General features: G+C 41.5%; 1 protein-coding gene across 3 annotated transcripts in view; it reads left to right on the plus strand.

The window, feature by feature from the left end:
* Positions 1-14711, plus strand: part of card11 (caspase recruitment domain family, member 11) — a 35678-nt gene extending 20967 nt beyond the window's left edge. The window contains exons 8-25 of one of the 3 annotated variants that reach the window (XM_079644404.1): positions 762-887; positions 2050-2244; positions 2340-2486; positions 2918-2981; positions 3084-3259; positions 3798-3901; positions 4058-4092; positions 4194-4305; positions 4429-4630; positions 5327-5453; positions 6114-6357; positions 8395-8479; positions 8567-8662; positions 8782-8902; positions 9941-10123; positions 11754-11875; positions 12970-13085; positions 13831-14711. In XM_079644404.1, coding sequence (XP_079500530.1) covers positions 762-887; positions 2050-2244; positions 2340-2486; positions 2918-2981; positions 3084-3259; positions 3798-3901; positions 4058-4092; positions 4194-4305; positions 4429-4630; positions 5327-5453; positions 6114-6357; positions 8395-8479; positions 8567-8662; positions 8782-8902; positions 9941-10123; positions 11754-11875; positions 12970-13085; positions 13831-14035 — 2460 coding nt within the window. In that variant the 3' untranslated portion in view covers positions 14036-14711. Of the gene's footprint in view, positions 1-761; positions 888-2049; positions 2245-2339; positions 2487-2917; positions 2982-3083; positions 3260-3794; positions 3902-4057; positions 4093-4193; positions 4306-4428; positions 4631-5326; positions 5454-6113; positions 6358-8394; positions 8480-8566; positions 8663-8781; positions 8903-9940; positions 10124-11753; positions 11876-12969; positions 13086-13830 lie in introns of all 3 variants that reach the window. The other 2 variants (XM_079644403.1, XM_079644405.1) reach the window with 2 other exon arrangements.
* Positions 14712-15396: the final 685 nt, after the last annotated feature.

Consider the following 15396-nt stretch of genomic DNA (forward strand, 5'->3'; position numbering starts at 1 on the left):
CACACACACACACACACACACACACACACACACACACACACACACACACACACACACACACACACACACACACACACACACACACACACACACACACACACACACACACACACACACACACACACACACACACACACACACACACACACACACACACACACACACACACACACACACACACACACACACACACACACACACACACACACACACACACACACACACACAAGAATGACTTTCTTAACAAGGCAGTCAATTGCAGGCTCCTCCATCAGCAACAGGCCCATGGTGAGAGAGAGCGAGAACACTTCCTGGGTGCCTCCTTTATGGTCGGCCCTGGCTGCTGATAGGCCAGCTGAGGGTGAGAGGATCCAATCAGCCGTCAGACTCAGGTGCACAGGCAGATACCGATCAGCTGCTGATTAGCTGTGCAGAAGACAGGGAGAAGAGATGTATACATGGTGTGTGTGTGTGTGTGTGTGTGTGTGTGTGTGTGTGTGTGTGTGTGTGTGTGTGTGTGTGTGTGTGTGTGTGTGTGTGTGTGTGTGTGTGTGTGTGTGTGTGTGTGTGGTGGTTGTCTAAGAATCTAATGAACCTGCTGGGACACAATAAAGTGGTATCACAAAATAAAAGAGAACTTCAACTGAAATGTGTTTCGTAAACTCCACTCGAATCATTTGGACTTGTCGAAGTAAGTTAATGAAATGAATAGAGTTGTCACAAGAAAATCTGTGTGTGTGTGTGTGTGTGTGTGTGTGTAGTACCTGGAGGAGAAGGAGGATCTGGAGCTGAAGTCGTCCACGCTACAGAAGGATTGTGAGATGTATCGCAACCGTATGGACACCATCACTGTGCAGCTGGACGAGGTGGAGAAGGAGAGGGACCAGGTGAAAACACACACATGCAGACTTGCAAATATCCCCCATATAACAACTCAATCAATATCAATAAATACATGGTTTGTATGGAATAACCGCGTAGTCAAGCCTAGTGTTGTTTACAACTGTGTGAATTAGAGGAGCTTCATACAAATATGAAACTGAACATTTGCATAATATGTCCTCTTTAAAAACGAAATATATGTGTATATATATTTAAAAAAGAGCAATCAGATTGAGGAAATAATTTGATATTCTCATCTAGTTAAAAACTTCCTGAATTTAAAATAATCTGATCCTCCTCAGTTGGTCACGGACTGAACCTGCCACTGTTTATATATCAGTGAAATATATGTGACATGTATACCAGATCATTTGCTGCTACAGTTCCTTGTTCTTATGTTACGTGTGTGTGATGAAACATCTGTCTTAGGGCTGCACCATATTCGAAAAAACTGACATTGTGATTCCCCCCCCCCCCTGCGATATATATTGCGATATGAAAACATACAGGAATTTAAGAAAAGACAGTTTTTTTGTCCGGAAACCATCCTTTCTTGAACTGTAATGCTATACAATTGGTATTTTTTTAACTATATTTAACCGGATGAAGGATTTTAGTCACGGACGTCTGGATCTTGAGTTATCAGAGCAACAAGCTAAGCTAGCTCGGTTAGCAGCACCGAACTGGAGAAACACATGAAACGACTTTATTCAGTGTTGTCACCTTTAATCACCGGGTCCGTTTGCTTTGGAGATTTGATTGTGATTGGTGGTTTGCTGTCACTCACTCAAGTACCCCTGACATGAGAGCCGCGCACGTTTACCTTTTGTAGCAAGCAGCAAAATAATTGTAACATGACGTGTTTGAGTTAATTTGCCTGCTTAACATCGCAAGTCCTAAAAAAATAAAATAAAATAAAAACACACGTCCACGCGATGTGAATATCGCGATTATCGTCACAACACGATATATCGTGCAGTCCTAATCTGTCTACGTGTCATTTTCTACCGTTTTTTTTAGACACTATGCTTCGCTTTATCCCCTGAATACTTGCATTGATATCTTGATCGCTTTGCTACATTGCTCTGATTTCATCACGAAAGGATTGAAAGATTTTCTGTTGTTGTTTCTGTTGTTGTTCTAACTTCCACTCCTCCATTGCTACAGGCGTTTCGAGCCAGAGACGAGGCCCAGCACCATTTCTCCCAGAGCCTCATCGACAAGGACAAATATCGTAAACAGATCAGAGAGCTGGAGGAGAGGAGCGACGAACTCCAGATCGAGATCGTACGCAAAGAAGCCCGTCTGGTCACTCTGGAGTCTCGCTTACGACGGCTGGCCAAGGACATCGTTTTGGACCAGGTGAGACCCGGCGGAGAATAATAAATGCATCACTGGAACTTGCAATATTTCCGTTTTGTGAATATTTCAATGCCATTTTTTATTTCTTTTTGCAGAGTCTGCCGAGGGACATGCCTCCGACCATTATTTCTCAGGCGGGGGATTATAAACCCAGCCAATCAGAGTGGTCGAGCGATGAATCCCATGAGGGGAAGTTTCAATTGGAGGAGCCTCGTCTGAAACGCAGACCCAACCTAAAAGCAGTCAGTCACTACACATTATTCACACCTTACTTCTTTAAAAAATAATTATTGGACATTATAGCAGACACCATAACCTGTTTTGAGCCACCTACTTCAGACACAGCTAAGTGGTAACGATGTTCTTACTTATGACCAAAACACACATTTAGCTACTAACTCGCTTACTGTTTCACATTTTAATCGTAGATATTCCCTTTATTATGATATAAAACAGAGAAAAGCAGGATATCCCCTCCTGCCATTTAATGCATAAAATAAATACCTTAGCTGATTATAAAAAATAATAAAGACCTATAATTTTTTTGCGGATAATTTCATCAAAAGGTCGCCTAATCGTTTCAGCTCTAGCTTGTAAACAGATGATATCGTTATATTTTTAAGAAGCGTACTTTTTTTTTAACATTAATTTTCATGTTTTCTTTATATTTTAGAACAGAGTAAAGTCTCCAGTCTGTTTTCACAGAGAAGTCAACTATGAGAACTCTCAATCTGCAGGTAACACATGATCCTAAAGTTCATTCATAAATGTGTTTCTACTCCACCATAACAGTAATGTTTGTTTACTCAAGTTTATTTACATTTCTCTCCACCTTTCAGCTCAGTTAGCCAACGGAGGAGATTTCCTGGATATCCAGATACGAAACTATAACTCAAACAGCGTGTCCCTCCCTGCGTCCCCCTCGTATCCTCCCTTCTCAGCCGCCTCCCTCTCCTGCTCCCCGTCCCCTTCTCCTGTCACCGTCAGTATGGACCAGTTCAACAGACCAAACATGGTGAGCTTTGCAGACATCACTATAGTCCTATATCATAGGTTAAAGAGGCCCTAAAATACTATTTGGGGGTTTTCCTTTTCCTGTAGTGTGTTATATAGGTTTTTTGTACAAGTAAATAGTCTGCAAAGGTCCTGAAACGCCTGCATTGGACTCCTTGGTTTTCTCCCGTAACCCAATGACATCACTATCTGTCACTTGCGCTTCTATTGGCTAGCGCTCCAACACATTGTACATGATAGATTAAGGGGCGGGACATCTCTAAGTGGTTGACCAATGACAACAGAGCCGGCCAGCTAACCAATCAGAGCAGAATGGGCTCTGGTTTCAGACAGAGGGTGAAAAGAAATGCTGCAGCACAGGCAGTATGAGAGAAATAAAGAGCTTTTTGAACATTAAAGCATGGAGACATGTCACAGAAGAGACACTACATACTAATATGAACCTGAAAATGAGTGTAATAGAACTTTTTCAAAGTCCATTTGACTTCTCAGTCTCAGATTGGATTTTCTGCTTTGTTCACTTGTTAAATCTCCAGCAGCGTTACCGCAACCAGAGCATCCAGTCCACGCTGCCTGAGCCTCCGGAGAAAGCATCGCTCTATCGCCGAGAGAGGGAGAAGGAAAACGACTTCAACCCCCGCAGGTAGCCACACAGGATCATCAGCTAATCTATGCTGTTTAATAAATATAGATACTTATGTGCAACTCTTATTTCATCCTTTTTATAAATCTGTGCTGGTTTGTACTTCATTTCCTGTTATGAATGGCTTCAAATATACTGATGCTTGTTCTCTTTTAGCCTCTCGGACTTTGATAGTGACACCATGGAGTTTGGTAAAGAATACTTTTACACATGACCCAATATCACACTAATGACATTTATGTACTGAGTGACACTTTTGTATTAACTTTCTGTCTCTCCATCCCTTCCTTAGAGGACGAAGCACCGTCTGTCCACTCGTCTTCCTCGTCCCATCAGTCAGAAGGGATGGACTCGTACGACCTGGAGCAGGTCAACACAATATTCAGGAAACTCTCTCTGGAGCGGTACAGTACAAACAATCATACAGTTATACATGTATTCAACTACTCACACCATCTTCTTCTTTGTTCTTTGTGTTCTTGTTGTTCTCCTTCTTCATCATGTTCTTCTTCTTCATCTTCTTCCAGGCCGTTTCGTCCGTCTCTCTCTTCCTTCTCGAGGATCAGTGGTTCTCTGAAGCCGGTGCAGGAGTTATCTCTACCCGGCGACAACCTGCTGAAGGACATCGTTTTGGTCGGTGGAAACGACAGCGGGATATTCATCTCACATGTCCAGTTGGACTCCATCGCGGAGAAGGCGGGGCTCCGGGAGGGCCACCACATCCTGATGGTACGTAGATTACTCCTGCATTCAAAGATTCAAAGGTTTTATTCTCATATGCACAAAGCTACAGTGTAGCAATGGCAATGAAATTCTTCTGACCTGAGCTCCTCAACAATGCAACACATATAATAAAATACAAAAATAAAAAGTAGTGCAAAAAGTCTATATACATGTCAATAGAATATGGGATATGTACAAGAACAGAATATGAAGTTAAATAATGTAAATTAAGACAAAATGATTACACCACCAAGGTTCACACAGGGCTTTTAACAGGGTCGTTGTTAGATGGGTGTTTAAATTTTGGCACATTAAAACTGGCTGTACAAATGGAAAAGCACCAATGAGAACGTACAGTAGATTTTTAAATTAAGTGTACAAGTCTCAGAGGCCAAAGCTATATGTAAAAAATACATTTCTACCATCATTTATCGTTAAATGTTTCTATTCATTTTAGTTTTTCGTGTTTCCTGATTCAATTATTTGTTTATTTACTTCAAATTTAACGTCACGATTACCATTGCCAACATCTTGCAATTCATAATTTCATCAAAATTATGTTTAAAATATGCTTAAAAACTCTAAAAACAAACAAATATGTTCTTATTCCAGACATAACTGCACAGCTTCTTTCTCAGACAGAAACGTGAATGCTTTAATCTGTTATTTATTGATCTTTCTTGTGTTTGATTGGCGTATCAGCTTGAGGGATGCATACGTGACGAGGACCAAAGCATTTCATTGGACACCAGCACTCAGGAAGAAGCTCATTGGACGCTGCAACACTGCTCCGGACCCGTCAAGCTGCACTATCGAGCCAACTTTGACTGTAAGTGATGTTTTTTTTTCAGACTTGTGTTTGTGTAGTGTTCAATATACAGTGTATTAAAAGGTCACCTATTATGCAAAATCCACTTTTCTATGTCTTTTCTACATCACCATGTGTCCCCTCTTCTTCATGTCTCTTCTACATCAACATGTGTCCCCTCTTCTTCATGTCTCTTCTACATCAACATGTGTCCCCTCTGTGGAAAGAGACTCTGAAAGTTTCAGGAAAAAAGATTCTCTCTCTTTTTGTCCTGATCCATTTATATAAAAACCTGTCTGAAAGTGAGCTGATAAGATTTTGGCCACTTTATGATGTCATAACAATGTTTTGGCTTGTGTAACCATTAGCCAATCAGCAACCAAGGTACCCCCCCCCCCCCATTATCACCCGAATCTCCTCCTAGCGCACCATTGAATTCTTTGTAACCAAATCTCTCTCAGAGGGGCGTGGGGAGGGGCTCCTTATTTTCATCTAAAGTAACAGACAGAGAATCAGCACTTTTGAAACAGGGCTGAAACAGAGGGGATTATGGGATGCTGCAATGATCTGTTTGGTGTTTCAGCCAATCAGAGACAGGCTCTGTATATATCTGAGACCTATAATATATTGATGAAAAACAGTATAATAGGGGACCTTTAAATTCAAACGTGTGTGTTCTAGCCTACCGTCGCCTTCAGAGTAACCTGGCTGAAGGCCCGATGGTTTCCGGCGACTCGTTCTACATCCGGGTCAACCTCAGCATCTCGGGCCAGGCGGACAGCTGCTCTCTGAGCGTGCACTGTGACGAGGTGGTGCACGTGCTGAACACCCGGCACCTGGGCCGCTGCGAGTGGCTGTGCGCTCAGGTCGACCCGTACAGCGGCCTGGACCTGGCCGAGCGGGGAACCATACCCAGCAACTCACGGTATGGAGGAGGTCTCTCAAGTTCTCTTGTGGTTAAGCTTTTCAAGGCTTTTATTGTCATATGTACAACATAGCTACAGTGTAGTTATGAAAATGGAAATATTTGGTCACAGGCTCCTCCAACAGTGCAACACAATAGAAATAGAACAATAGAAAAAAGTAATGCAGTATTAAGAAAAGTTAAGTTACATTCTTCTTAATCTAAGAGGCATTCTGATATTTAAGGTCAACTTTGGGGTTTTTCTTAACTGGACCCTAAGTGATCTATTTTTTTCTTTTTTATAATTTTTTTTTTTTAACAGGATGAGTGAGGGTCAAATTACATTACCTTCAAGATTTCGTGACACCAAGAAATTAATTGGCAACACAATTTGACTTAAAGATAGGGTATGTAAGTTTGAGAAACCGGCAAATCCGCCACTTCCTCACAGAGCCCCTCCTCCAACACACACGAACGCACACATGACCAATGAGGGCACGAGATAAGTTTGTGCACAGATGGAAGGCTGACAGGCAGGTAGGCCATCCAGTTACTTTAGCCGGGTCGACTCAGATGATTGGTCGTGCTTTTTTTAATGGATTTTCTTTCAAAGCACTTCAGATATTCATTGCTATCGGGATGTTAAGAGCATTCCATGGAATATAACAAAAAGTGTATCTCGAGCCGGTTTCTCAAACTTACTACCCCACCTTTAAATGAGATAGTACCAATTGATACTTCATCCCCACTCGTCTTTTCAAAACAAACAAACACTGACCAAACCTCCCCTCACCCCTCCCACATGCCTCCCTTCCCAAAATGACAAAAAACAGACGCACAAACACGCACGCACAAACACACACACCCACACACACACACACACACACACACACACACACACACACACACACACACACACACACACACACACACACACACACACACATACCCATGACAAACACGCTTGAGATGTTTAAGTGTTCCCCAATGTGGGTGGTCCTGTGGCTCTTCTCCTCTGCAGAGCCTTGTAAATTGTGTTCCGTATTATGTTGAATTGTTCTTCCTCGCTACTGTCTATTGACCCTAAGTGCTTTATCAGGGAGCTCTTGAACTGTCTACAATGTAATCGCTGCAATATTAATCCACAAAGGTGCCTGTATTTGCATCTTAAAAGCTCACATTGTTGTTCATTTTGGAAGGACCCTTGCGAGAAAAAGATGTTGTTTTACTTTTTTGTTGTTGCGTGTAACAAGGTCTTGCTCAAGAAGTTCCGTTTTGAAATCACTCATTGCATCCATATTGTGGAAGTCCGCTGAAATACTGAGTATGGTTAAGCTGATTGCAACGATGGAAAATAAACAAGATCTGAAAATGATGCTTCTCCAAAAACAAGATCAAGTAAAGATGAAATCAAAACGTTTTCATTCCTAACAATCTGAGCGTGTCAGGGCCAAAAACAGCACTTCTGTTGTATGTCACCGTCTAACACCGAGAGTTAGATGAAACCTTTTGTTTCGTATTCAACGCATGTTACAAACCAAGATGGTGTAAACCATTGCAATGCTAAAATAATTGAGTATCAGACATCTGTTCTGCTCTAGTACAGTACAGGATCTTGAGCAAACGTAACAGATGAGCAACCATGCAAAGTTTAGGAGGGGTCTTTAGTGGTCTACACCTGCAGAATGTACAGTTTCACACACACACACACACACACACACACACACACACACACACACATGCACACACATGCACACACACACACACACGCACACACACACACACACACACACACACACACACACGCAAACACACACGCATGCACACACACATACGCACGCACACACACGCAAACACACACACACACACACACACACACACACACACGCAAACACACACGCATGCACACACACATACGCACGCACACACGCACAAACACACACACACACACACCTAAGAGTCTCAAACTCCCTCTCAATGATGTGTGTGTGTGTGTGTGTGTGTGTGCGTGCGTGCGTGTGTGCGTGTGCGTGTGCGTGTGTGTGTGTGTGAATGTAGGGCCCAGCAGCTGCTCCTGGTAAAGATCCAGAAGCTGGTGTGTCGAGGGGGAAAGGAAGAGAATGAAATCCAGCGCAACAGTAAGGTAAGAAATAACCTTTATTTAAGTAAAAACAATATACACATATATTTCAATATGTGGCATTCCGATCTCAAATGAGTTAATTCACAGACTAATTTACAGCCAGAAGAAGTGAGCCCGTTGTCTGATCCTAAAGCCATTCCACGAGTTTCTAGAGCCAGCATCTTCCTCACACAGATACTACAGGTACTGCAGTTGAGATATCAAAAAGGAAACACAGTTTCTTAAGGATCACATGTCTTGAACAATGAATAGTCTCACTGCTGTGTTCTATAATACTTGTCTGTGTCTGTTTTGATTTGCAGTTTGTGAGCAGGGTGGATATCAAGTATAAGCGAATGAACAGCAGTGAGAGAGTGAGGATCATCAACTGCTCAGGAAGCTCAACGGTACCCAGACAGGGTTATGAAGCGCTGAGACCAGAAGGTGAGTACAAACTGATCCAGGACTCAGCACGAGCAACGAAAAACACATATAAATGTTTTTTTAGATACACTCTACATACAGTACATAGACTCCCTTTTGGAGCCACCCCCAATTGGCCATTAAGGGCACTGCAATTGTTGTTACTTCCATATTGCTTTCATTTTTCACAGGGGAAAATTGGCACTTGTTTGAAATATATAGCTCGTAGACTTTAAGCCAGGCTACATTTTCTCTCTGTCGACCCTCATGTGTACCTCTTGTAGGAGCCATTTAGCTCTCATGACATTAGTAAGAAACAATGTCTGTTTAAATACAGAGGTTGCGCTGTTAAGTATAACAGTTTTTGACTTCAAACACACACACACACACACACACACACACACACACACACACACACACACACACACACACACACACACACACACACACACACACACACACACACACACACACACACACACACACACACACACACACACACAGAGGTAACTTTTCTGAAGATAAGTTATCGTGTTTCTGAGTGTCACATTTGTACGGGTACTGAAAAGCTGATTTGTGTTAAGGGGCAAACAGTCTTACAATAAATAAATGGACTTTATTTACACTGTAGCAGTAGGAGCCAAAATGCTACCTAGCCTGAGTTTATATTTGTATTATTATTTGTTTACGTTACTTTTATTTGTTTGTTGAGCACTTCCGGTAATTGTCACATGGGTGTGGTTTGTGTATATACTGTAGGTCACCTGTTTCATGTCGAGTGCGGATGACAGAGGGTCAACTTGTGCTGTCATTTTTTCTGTTGACAGTTTGGTCCCTATAGTTACTGCGTTTTGATTCTGTTTATTAAATATCGTCAAACTATCTTGCTTCAGTATGGACTTTCTCTTTGAAAACACGTCACAGCTTATGGCAAAGCTTAGCCTCTCGGCAACTCAAACTGAACTGGAAATTGAGCCGCCACAGTAGCTATGTACAAATGAAAATAAAAGCCTTGAATCTTGAGTCTTATTGTGTGTGTGTGTGTGTGTGTGCTAACAGACGCTGCGGACCCAGACAGCGAGTTGAGCCGGGGTCTGAACCTGATCCCCTACAGCCCCGTCACCCCCCAGCGGACCCAGAGGAGGAGGCCTGTCCTCTTCACCCCCACCGCTCTGGCAAAAACCATCATCCAGAAAATACTCAACAGTGGGGGAGCCATGGACTATCATACCTGCAAACCAGGTCAGTGTAAGATGGGAACAAACAGGCAAATGTACTGTAGAACATGTCATCTCAGTGTTTTCATCAGGAAGGTTTCCGTCTGGTTGGTGTATTCCCAATGTGTCCAACTATTGTGAGTCAAAGATGGCGGAGATAGTGGATAAGAAGAGTAGAAAAGGGGGGAGAAGAAAGCTATACTATAATATCTGCAAACCAGGTCAGTGTGTGATGGGAATAAACACGCACATTTCAAAGTCAAAAGTCAAACTTTATTGTCAATCTTTCAGTTTGTGTGTACAGACAGAGAGATCGAAATACCGTTTCCCACAATCCCCAATACAAAAGTACAAATATGTATATAATATGTGTATTCTATACACAATCAACTGAGACATTTATACACACATGCACACATTAAAAAATAACAGTCACTTCAATGTCTTTGGGAATGTACATTAGTGCAAGATTGTCCATAGCAGCGTCAAAAGTGTCTGGTGCTGGATTTGAGTGTCTGTGGGGAGTTATAGTCCAGTGTGGGCAGGGGGGAGAGGGGGGAGAGGGGACATTTACTCTGAAACATGTCATCTCAAAGTCTTCACAAGGAAGGTTTCCGTCTGGTTGGTGTATTCCCAATGTGTCCAACTATTGCGAGTCAAAGATCGGGCAGATAGTGGATAAGGAGTAGAAAGGGGGGGGGGATTTGGGTCAGGTATTTTGCTGCACTGTGTTAATGTTAAAAAGTGAAACCAGAGAGCAGGAAGAAAGATGGCCCAGTTGATAACTAGGATGATGCGAATGATGACATCAACACGCTGGGGTTTATAGCCTCATTTATCTTCATTTAGCGATACAGAGAGTAACACAGTGGGGTCGGACTAAATGCTGGGTCACAGTCTAACAAGACAATGGACTGTCATGTCTTGGTTTAGTTGAGATTCCCTCAAAAACTTCAGCCGTTTCTGTTCCTTCTGTATTACATGGGTTTTGACTATTAGAATACATTTAACAGTTTCTACTTTAAAAAGTTACTGATAACTTTCCATACTATTCTATTACCTTCTTGTCACGGCACAAGGACAGAACAACAACCAAAGTACGACTCAACAAAAGGTGCACAAATCAAGTCTAAATGTACCAAGTAGAACAAGGATATGTCGATTAAGCTTCTTAACATTCACATGAAATGAAATGTAGTCAAATGTAATGAAATGTACTTTTTAAATGTTGGCCATGAGAGGTTGTGCAATAGGTCGCCATTGTCAGTATGTGCGTCTGTGTATTGTGTTTGTTCAAACGGGGCATGACTGATGATATGTGCATGTCTCTTAATGTCCACTATGTTTGTATATGTACATGTATGCGGAACTGCAGGACGGATTCTAGAACAAATGTCCTTACGGGGACAATGAAGTATATCGTATCGTATGATACAAAAATCCAGTTTGTCTCCCCCCTGGTTTCAGACAGAGGGTGAAAAGAGGCGCCGCAGTACAGGCAGTATGAGACAAATAAAGAGCTTTCTGAACATGAAAGCATGGAGACATGTCCCAGTAGAGACACTAAGTACTGATATGAACCTGAAAATGAGCAGAATGTGTCCTCTTTAAGTAAAAGAAGGCATACTCAAAACCATGACACTTCTTTTGTTTAGACACCCTGTCGAAAGAAGAGTTTCATCTGAAGCAGAACGTGGAGCCCTTCATTCACTACAAAGAGAAACAAGCCACGTTTGAATGCATCACCCGAGAAAACATAGAGGCTGTCGCATCTAAGGTAGGCTGTTTGAGACAAATGTGTTTGTGTTTGTGTTTGTGTGAACACCATAGACTGTACGTCATGTCTCGTCTTCCTCCCACTGAAAAAAGATAACAGGTAGAGGAGCTGCCATTTTGAGATGTTGACACCAGCTAATCCCATGCCTAGCAAGAACAGCCAATGTTTAGATTAGCACTTTTGCCAATGCTGATGTTTTTCCTTTTTTGATGTTACTTATTTTCTTTTTCTGCCAGGGAAACAAACACATGCATTATTATAAAATAAATATGAACTGTCTTTCAGCCCTTCATCACACTGACTTTGAATGAGCACACATTCCTACGTTTTTTACAAAAGCCTCCTTAGCGTGCTATACAGTTGCCAATTAAAGACAAATATTTAAGTAGGCTGTCAAAGGGGACTTTCTCGTTGTTATAATACCACTATTTACTTTCTAAATCTGTGTTTATCTATATTTTCAATCATGCCACACACATGTCTCATTTCAATCAGGAGAGACGGTTTTGATGTAAGAATACATATTTATTGCAGAGATACACAAATTAATGTAATGGTGATTTTGACGATTAGGCCCCGTTCTGCAGGAAGTATCATTCGGGAGGGGAGAACCGATCCGATGAAACCCCCCAGGGTCTAGACCGGGGTGGTAAATAGATAGTTGGGTCGGTCTGAAGGGGAGGGGCTTAGCTTGACCCTGGTGGTGGTGAATGGATGGTTGGGTCGGTCTGAAGGGGAGGGGCTTAGCTTGACCCTGGTGGTGGTGAATGGATGGTTGGGTCGGTCTGAAGGGGAGGGGCTTAGCTTGACCCTGGTGGTGGTGAATGGATGGTTGGGTCGGTCTGAAGGGGAGGGGCTTAGCTTGACCCTGGTGGTGGTGAATGGATGGTTGGGTCGGTCTGAAGGGGTGGGGCTTAGCTTGACCCTGGATTCAGAGGGACGGGAGGTGAAAAGGGGTGGAGGAGGGTTGCGTAGAGTCACCTGAAATGACAGCTGTCAGAGGGGAGAGCAGATTTAAAAGGTTTGGCAGAGCGCTATGATTGGCTCTTGGGAATAGAGCGAAGTGATAAAAAAAAAACATTTTCTCCCACCAGGGGAAACACTGCCTGCTGGAGGCGGAGCTGAGCTGCGTAAAAGATCTCCTGCGAAGAGAAATCTACCCGATCATCATCTACGTCAAGATCTGTGATAAAAATGTCAAGAAGTTACGGTAAGCGCGACAAACCTCAGTCTTTGTCACATATTTACTCACAAGTCCAAACCACATCCTTTTTCCAAAGGCCAGCACGTCACTTCTTTCATGACACTTTACCTCCAAGGAGGAAAAGGTCCTCTTTGTTCAGCTCTTAAACTAAGAAATGATGTTAAACTGCAAAACCAGTAGGGAATTATTGTACTTTTAAGTAAAGTCAGAGGGAAATATTAATATTTATTTATATATATCTGCTCTAGATACTTTGATTTCAAACACAAAACATGATCAATCATCACAACTCATCATATGATCAGTGGCCAGTCTGGTTGCTTATAACTTACTTAGTTTTTTATTGATTAAGTTTTGCATGGATTTACTTGAAGGCATCATTTATTAGTAAGAATGATAAGGTCAAATATAGTAAACTGCCTCGCAACAAAGCAAGCGAACCAGTGGAGTCTTTGTGTACACATGATTATCTTTAGTGCATATGCAAATACCACTTCATCCCCTTGAAGACTTTATTGAGCATCTGAAAGAGTACATTTAGTACTTTTTAGTTGCATAATTAGCTTTCGATACTTGTGTTCTTTTACTTAAGTAGAATTTCAAATGAAGGACTTGCAACCGAATGTTTTTACACTGCGCTGTTGTCACGTTTTCTTAAGTAAAACCAGTGTTGTACAGAGATCATGTGCTCCAAACATTACCAACCGCTCACACCGCAGCGCTGCTTCCTTCCTGTTTCCTGTCCACACAGGAAGTTGCCTCTGCGCGTGGAGTCGGAGGAAGGGTTTGTGAAGTCGTGTCGGGCCAAAGTGAAGGAGCTGGAGGGCGTCCCGTGTCTGTACGGCAGCGTGGAGCCGGAGGCCTGGGCGGGACCCGACGACCTCATCAGGGTCATCAAGGAGCGCATCCTGGAGGAGCAGAAGAAGACCGTGTGGGTGGAGCAGGACCTGCTGTAGACACACACAGAAATACACAAAATAACACAAACACAGATACACAACAACTGTCTGTACACGACGATAGACATGTGTAGCTGAGCCCTATGGAAGCCCGTAGGGGACTTTATTCAAATTATGCTTTTAGACTGTTTTAGACTGTTTGTCTGACTGTTGTTTGTTTTACTCTGGTTTTTCTGTTAAGTGAACTTGGGTCCCCTGAAAGGCGTTATATACATTTAAGTTATTATTATAATTTTTATTAAACCTGAAAAATTAAATCACTTTTTTTTTTATTGGATTTTCTTTTTTTATGTAATTTGAAAATAATTCACTGTACAGTAAGTTAGGTTTAAAAGAAAAGAAGATATTTTAAATAGTTTCTTTCCATTTGAATTTAAATACAGCCATGAAACACCCATATGACTTTGTGAAAATGAAAATGCAAATTGGATTTTCATTTTCCTAATCACTAAAATAACCACCATATAATGCTTTTTTAGAATTTATATATTTATTTATAGAATTTAATTTTCCTTTTTCAGTTTGAATAAAGTCCCCTATGAGCTTCTATATAGAACCATAAAAACTCCCTTGTACATCGTGCTTGTATACATACATATTTATGCTCCGAAACGCACGTGTGAGCACTCGCACTGCAGTAGACTTCAAATAAATGCATTATATATTTTGTAAATGTGTGTCTTCTTTATCTTGATTTAGAATAAATAAATGGAAAACATTAAAAAGGGTTATTGTTTTAATTTAATGTGGAGAATTTAAAAGGGGAAGTGTCCAAAGTGCACTTGTGTGTTTCAATTTCAGTTACATCCGACTGAAATTTGATTATACTGTCCTCTGGTGGCAGATTTTATGCTTTCACACTTTAAAGGTTTAAGTCACTTCAAATTAAATCACATCAACCTTTTTGTTTTAGCCTATTTGCTTTGCATTGCTTGTCCTGAAACATGTACAGAAATAGGAGTGTTACATAACCTCATAAGTCGTTCGCATTTGAATACATTTAAACCTCACATTTACAAAAAAAAGGACAGAATGACTTCCCCCCACATTAGGCAACAGGAAACTATGACTCACAACAGTTTATCAATAATGTCTGAGCTTTAATTTTGTTAAAAAAAAAGCCAAGAGAGGCAAGGCAAGCAGATCTTTTTTAAATGCCGTTTTCTCCACACAGAGAGAAGATTCTCTCCTTTATCTTAACAACAACAAACAACAACAAACATAAAGATGCTATATAATAATGTTAAGGAGGGATGAGGGGTTGGCTTGAATAGAAGTCATCTTGACACCTTGCAACTTATTTAAAATAAACACATTATATTTAGGGGCACTAAATTGACCAACACAAGATTCGAAAT

Source organism: Notothenia rossii, assembly GCF_949606895.1.
Source record: "Notothenia rossii genome assembly, chromosome: 8".
NCBI lineage: Eukaryota > Metazoa > Chordata > Actinopteri > Perciformes > Nototheniidae > Notothenia > Notothenia rossii.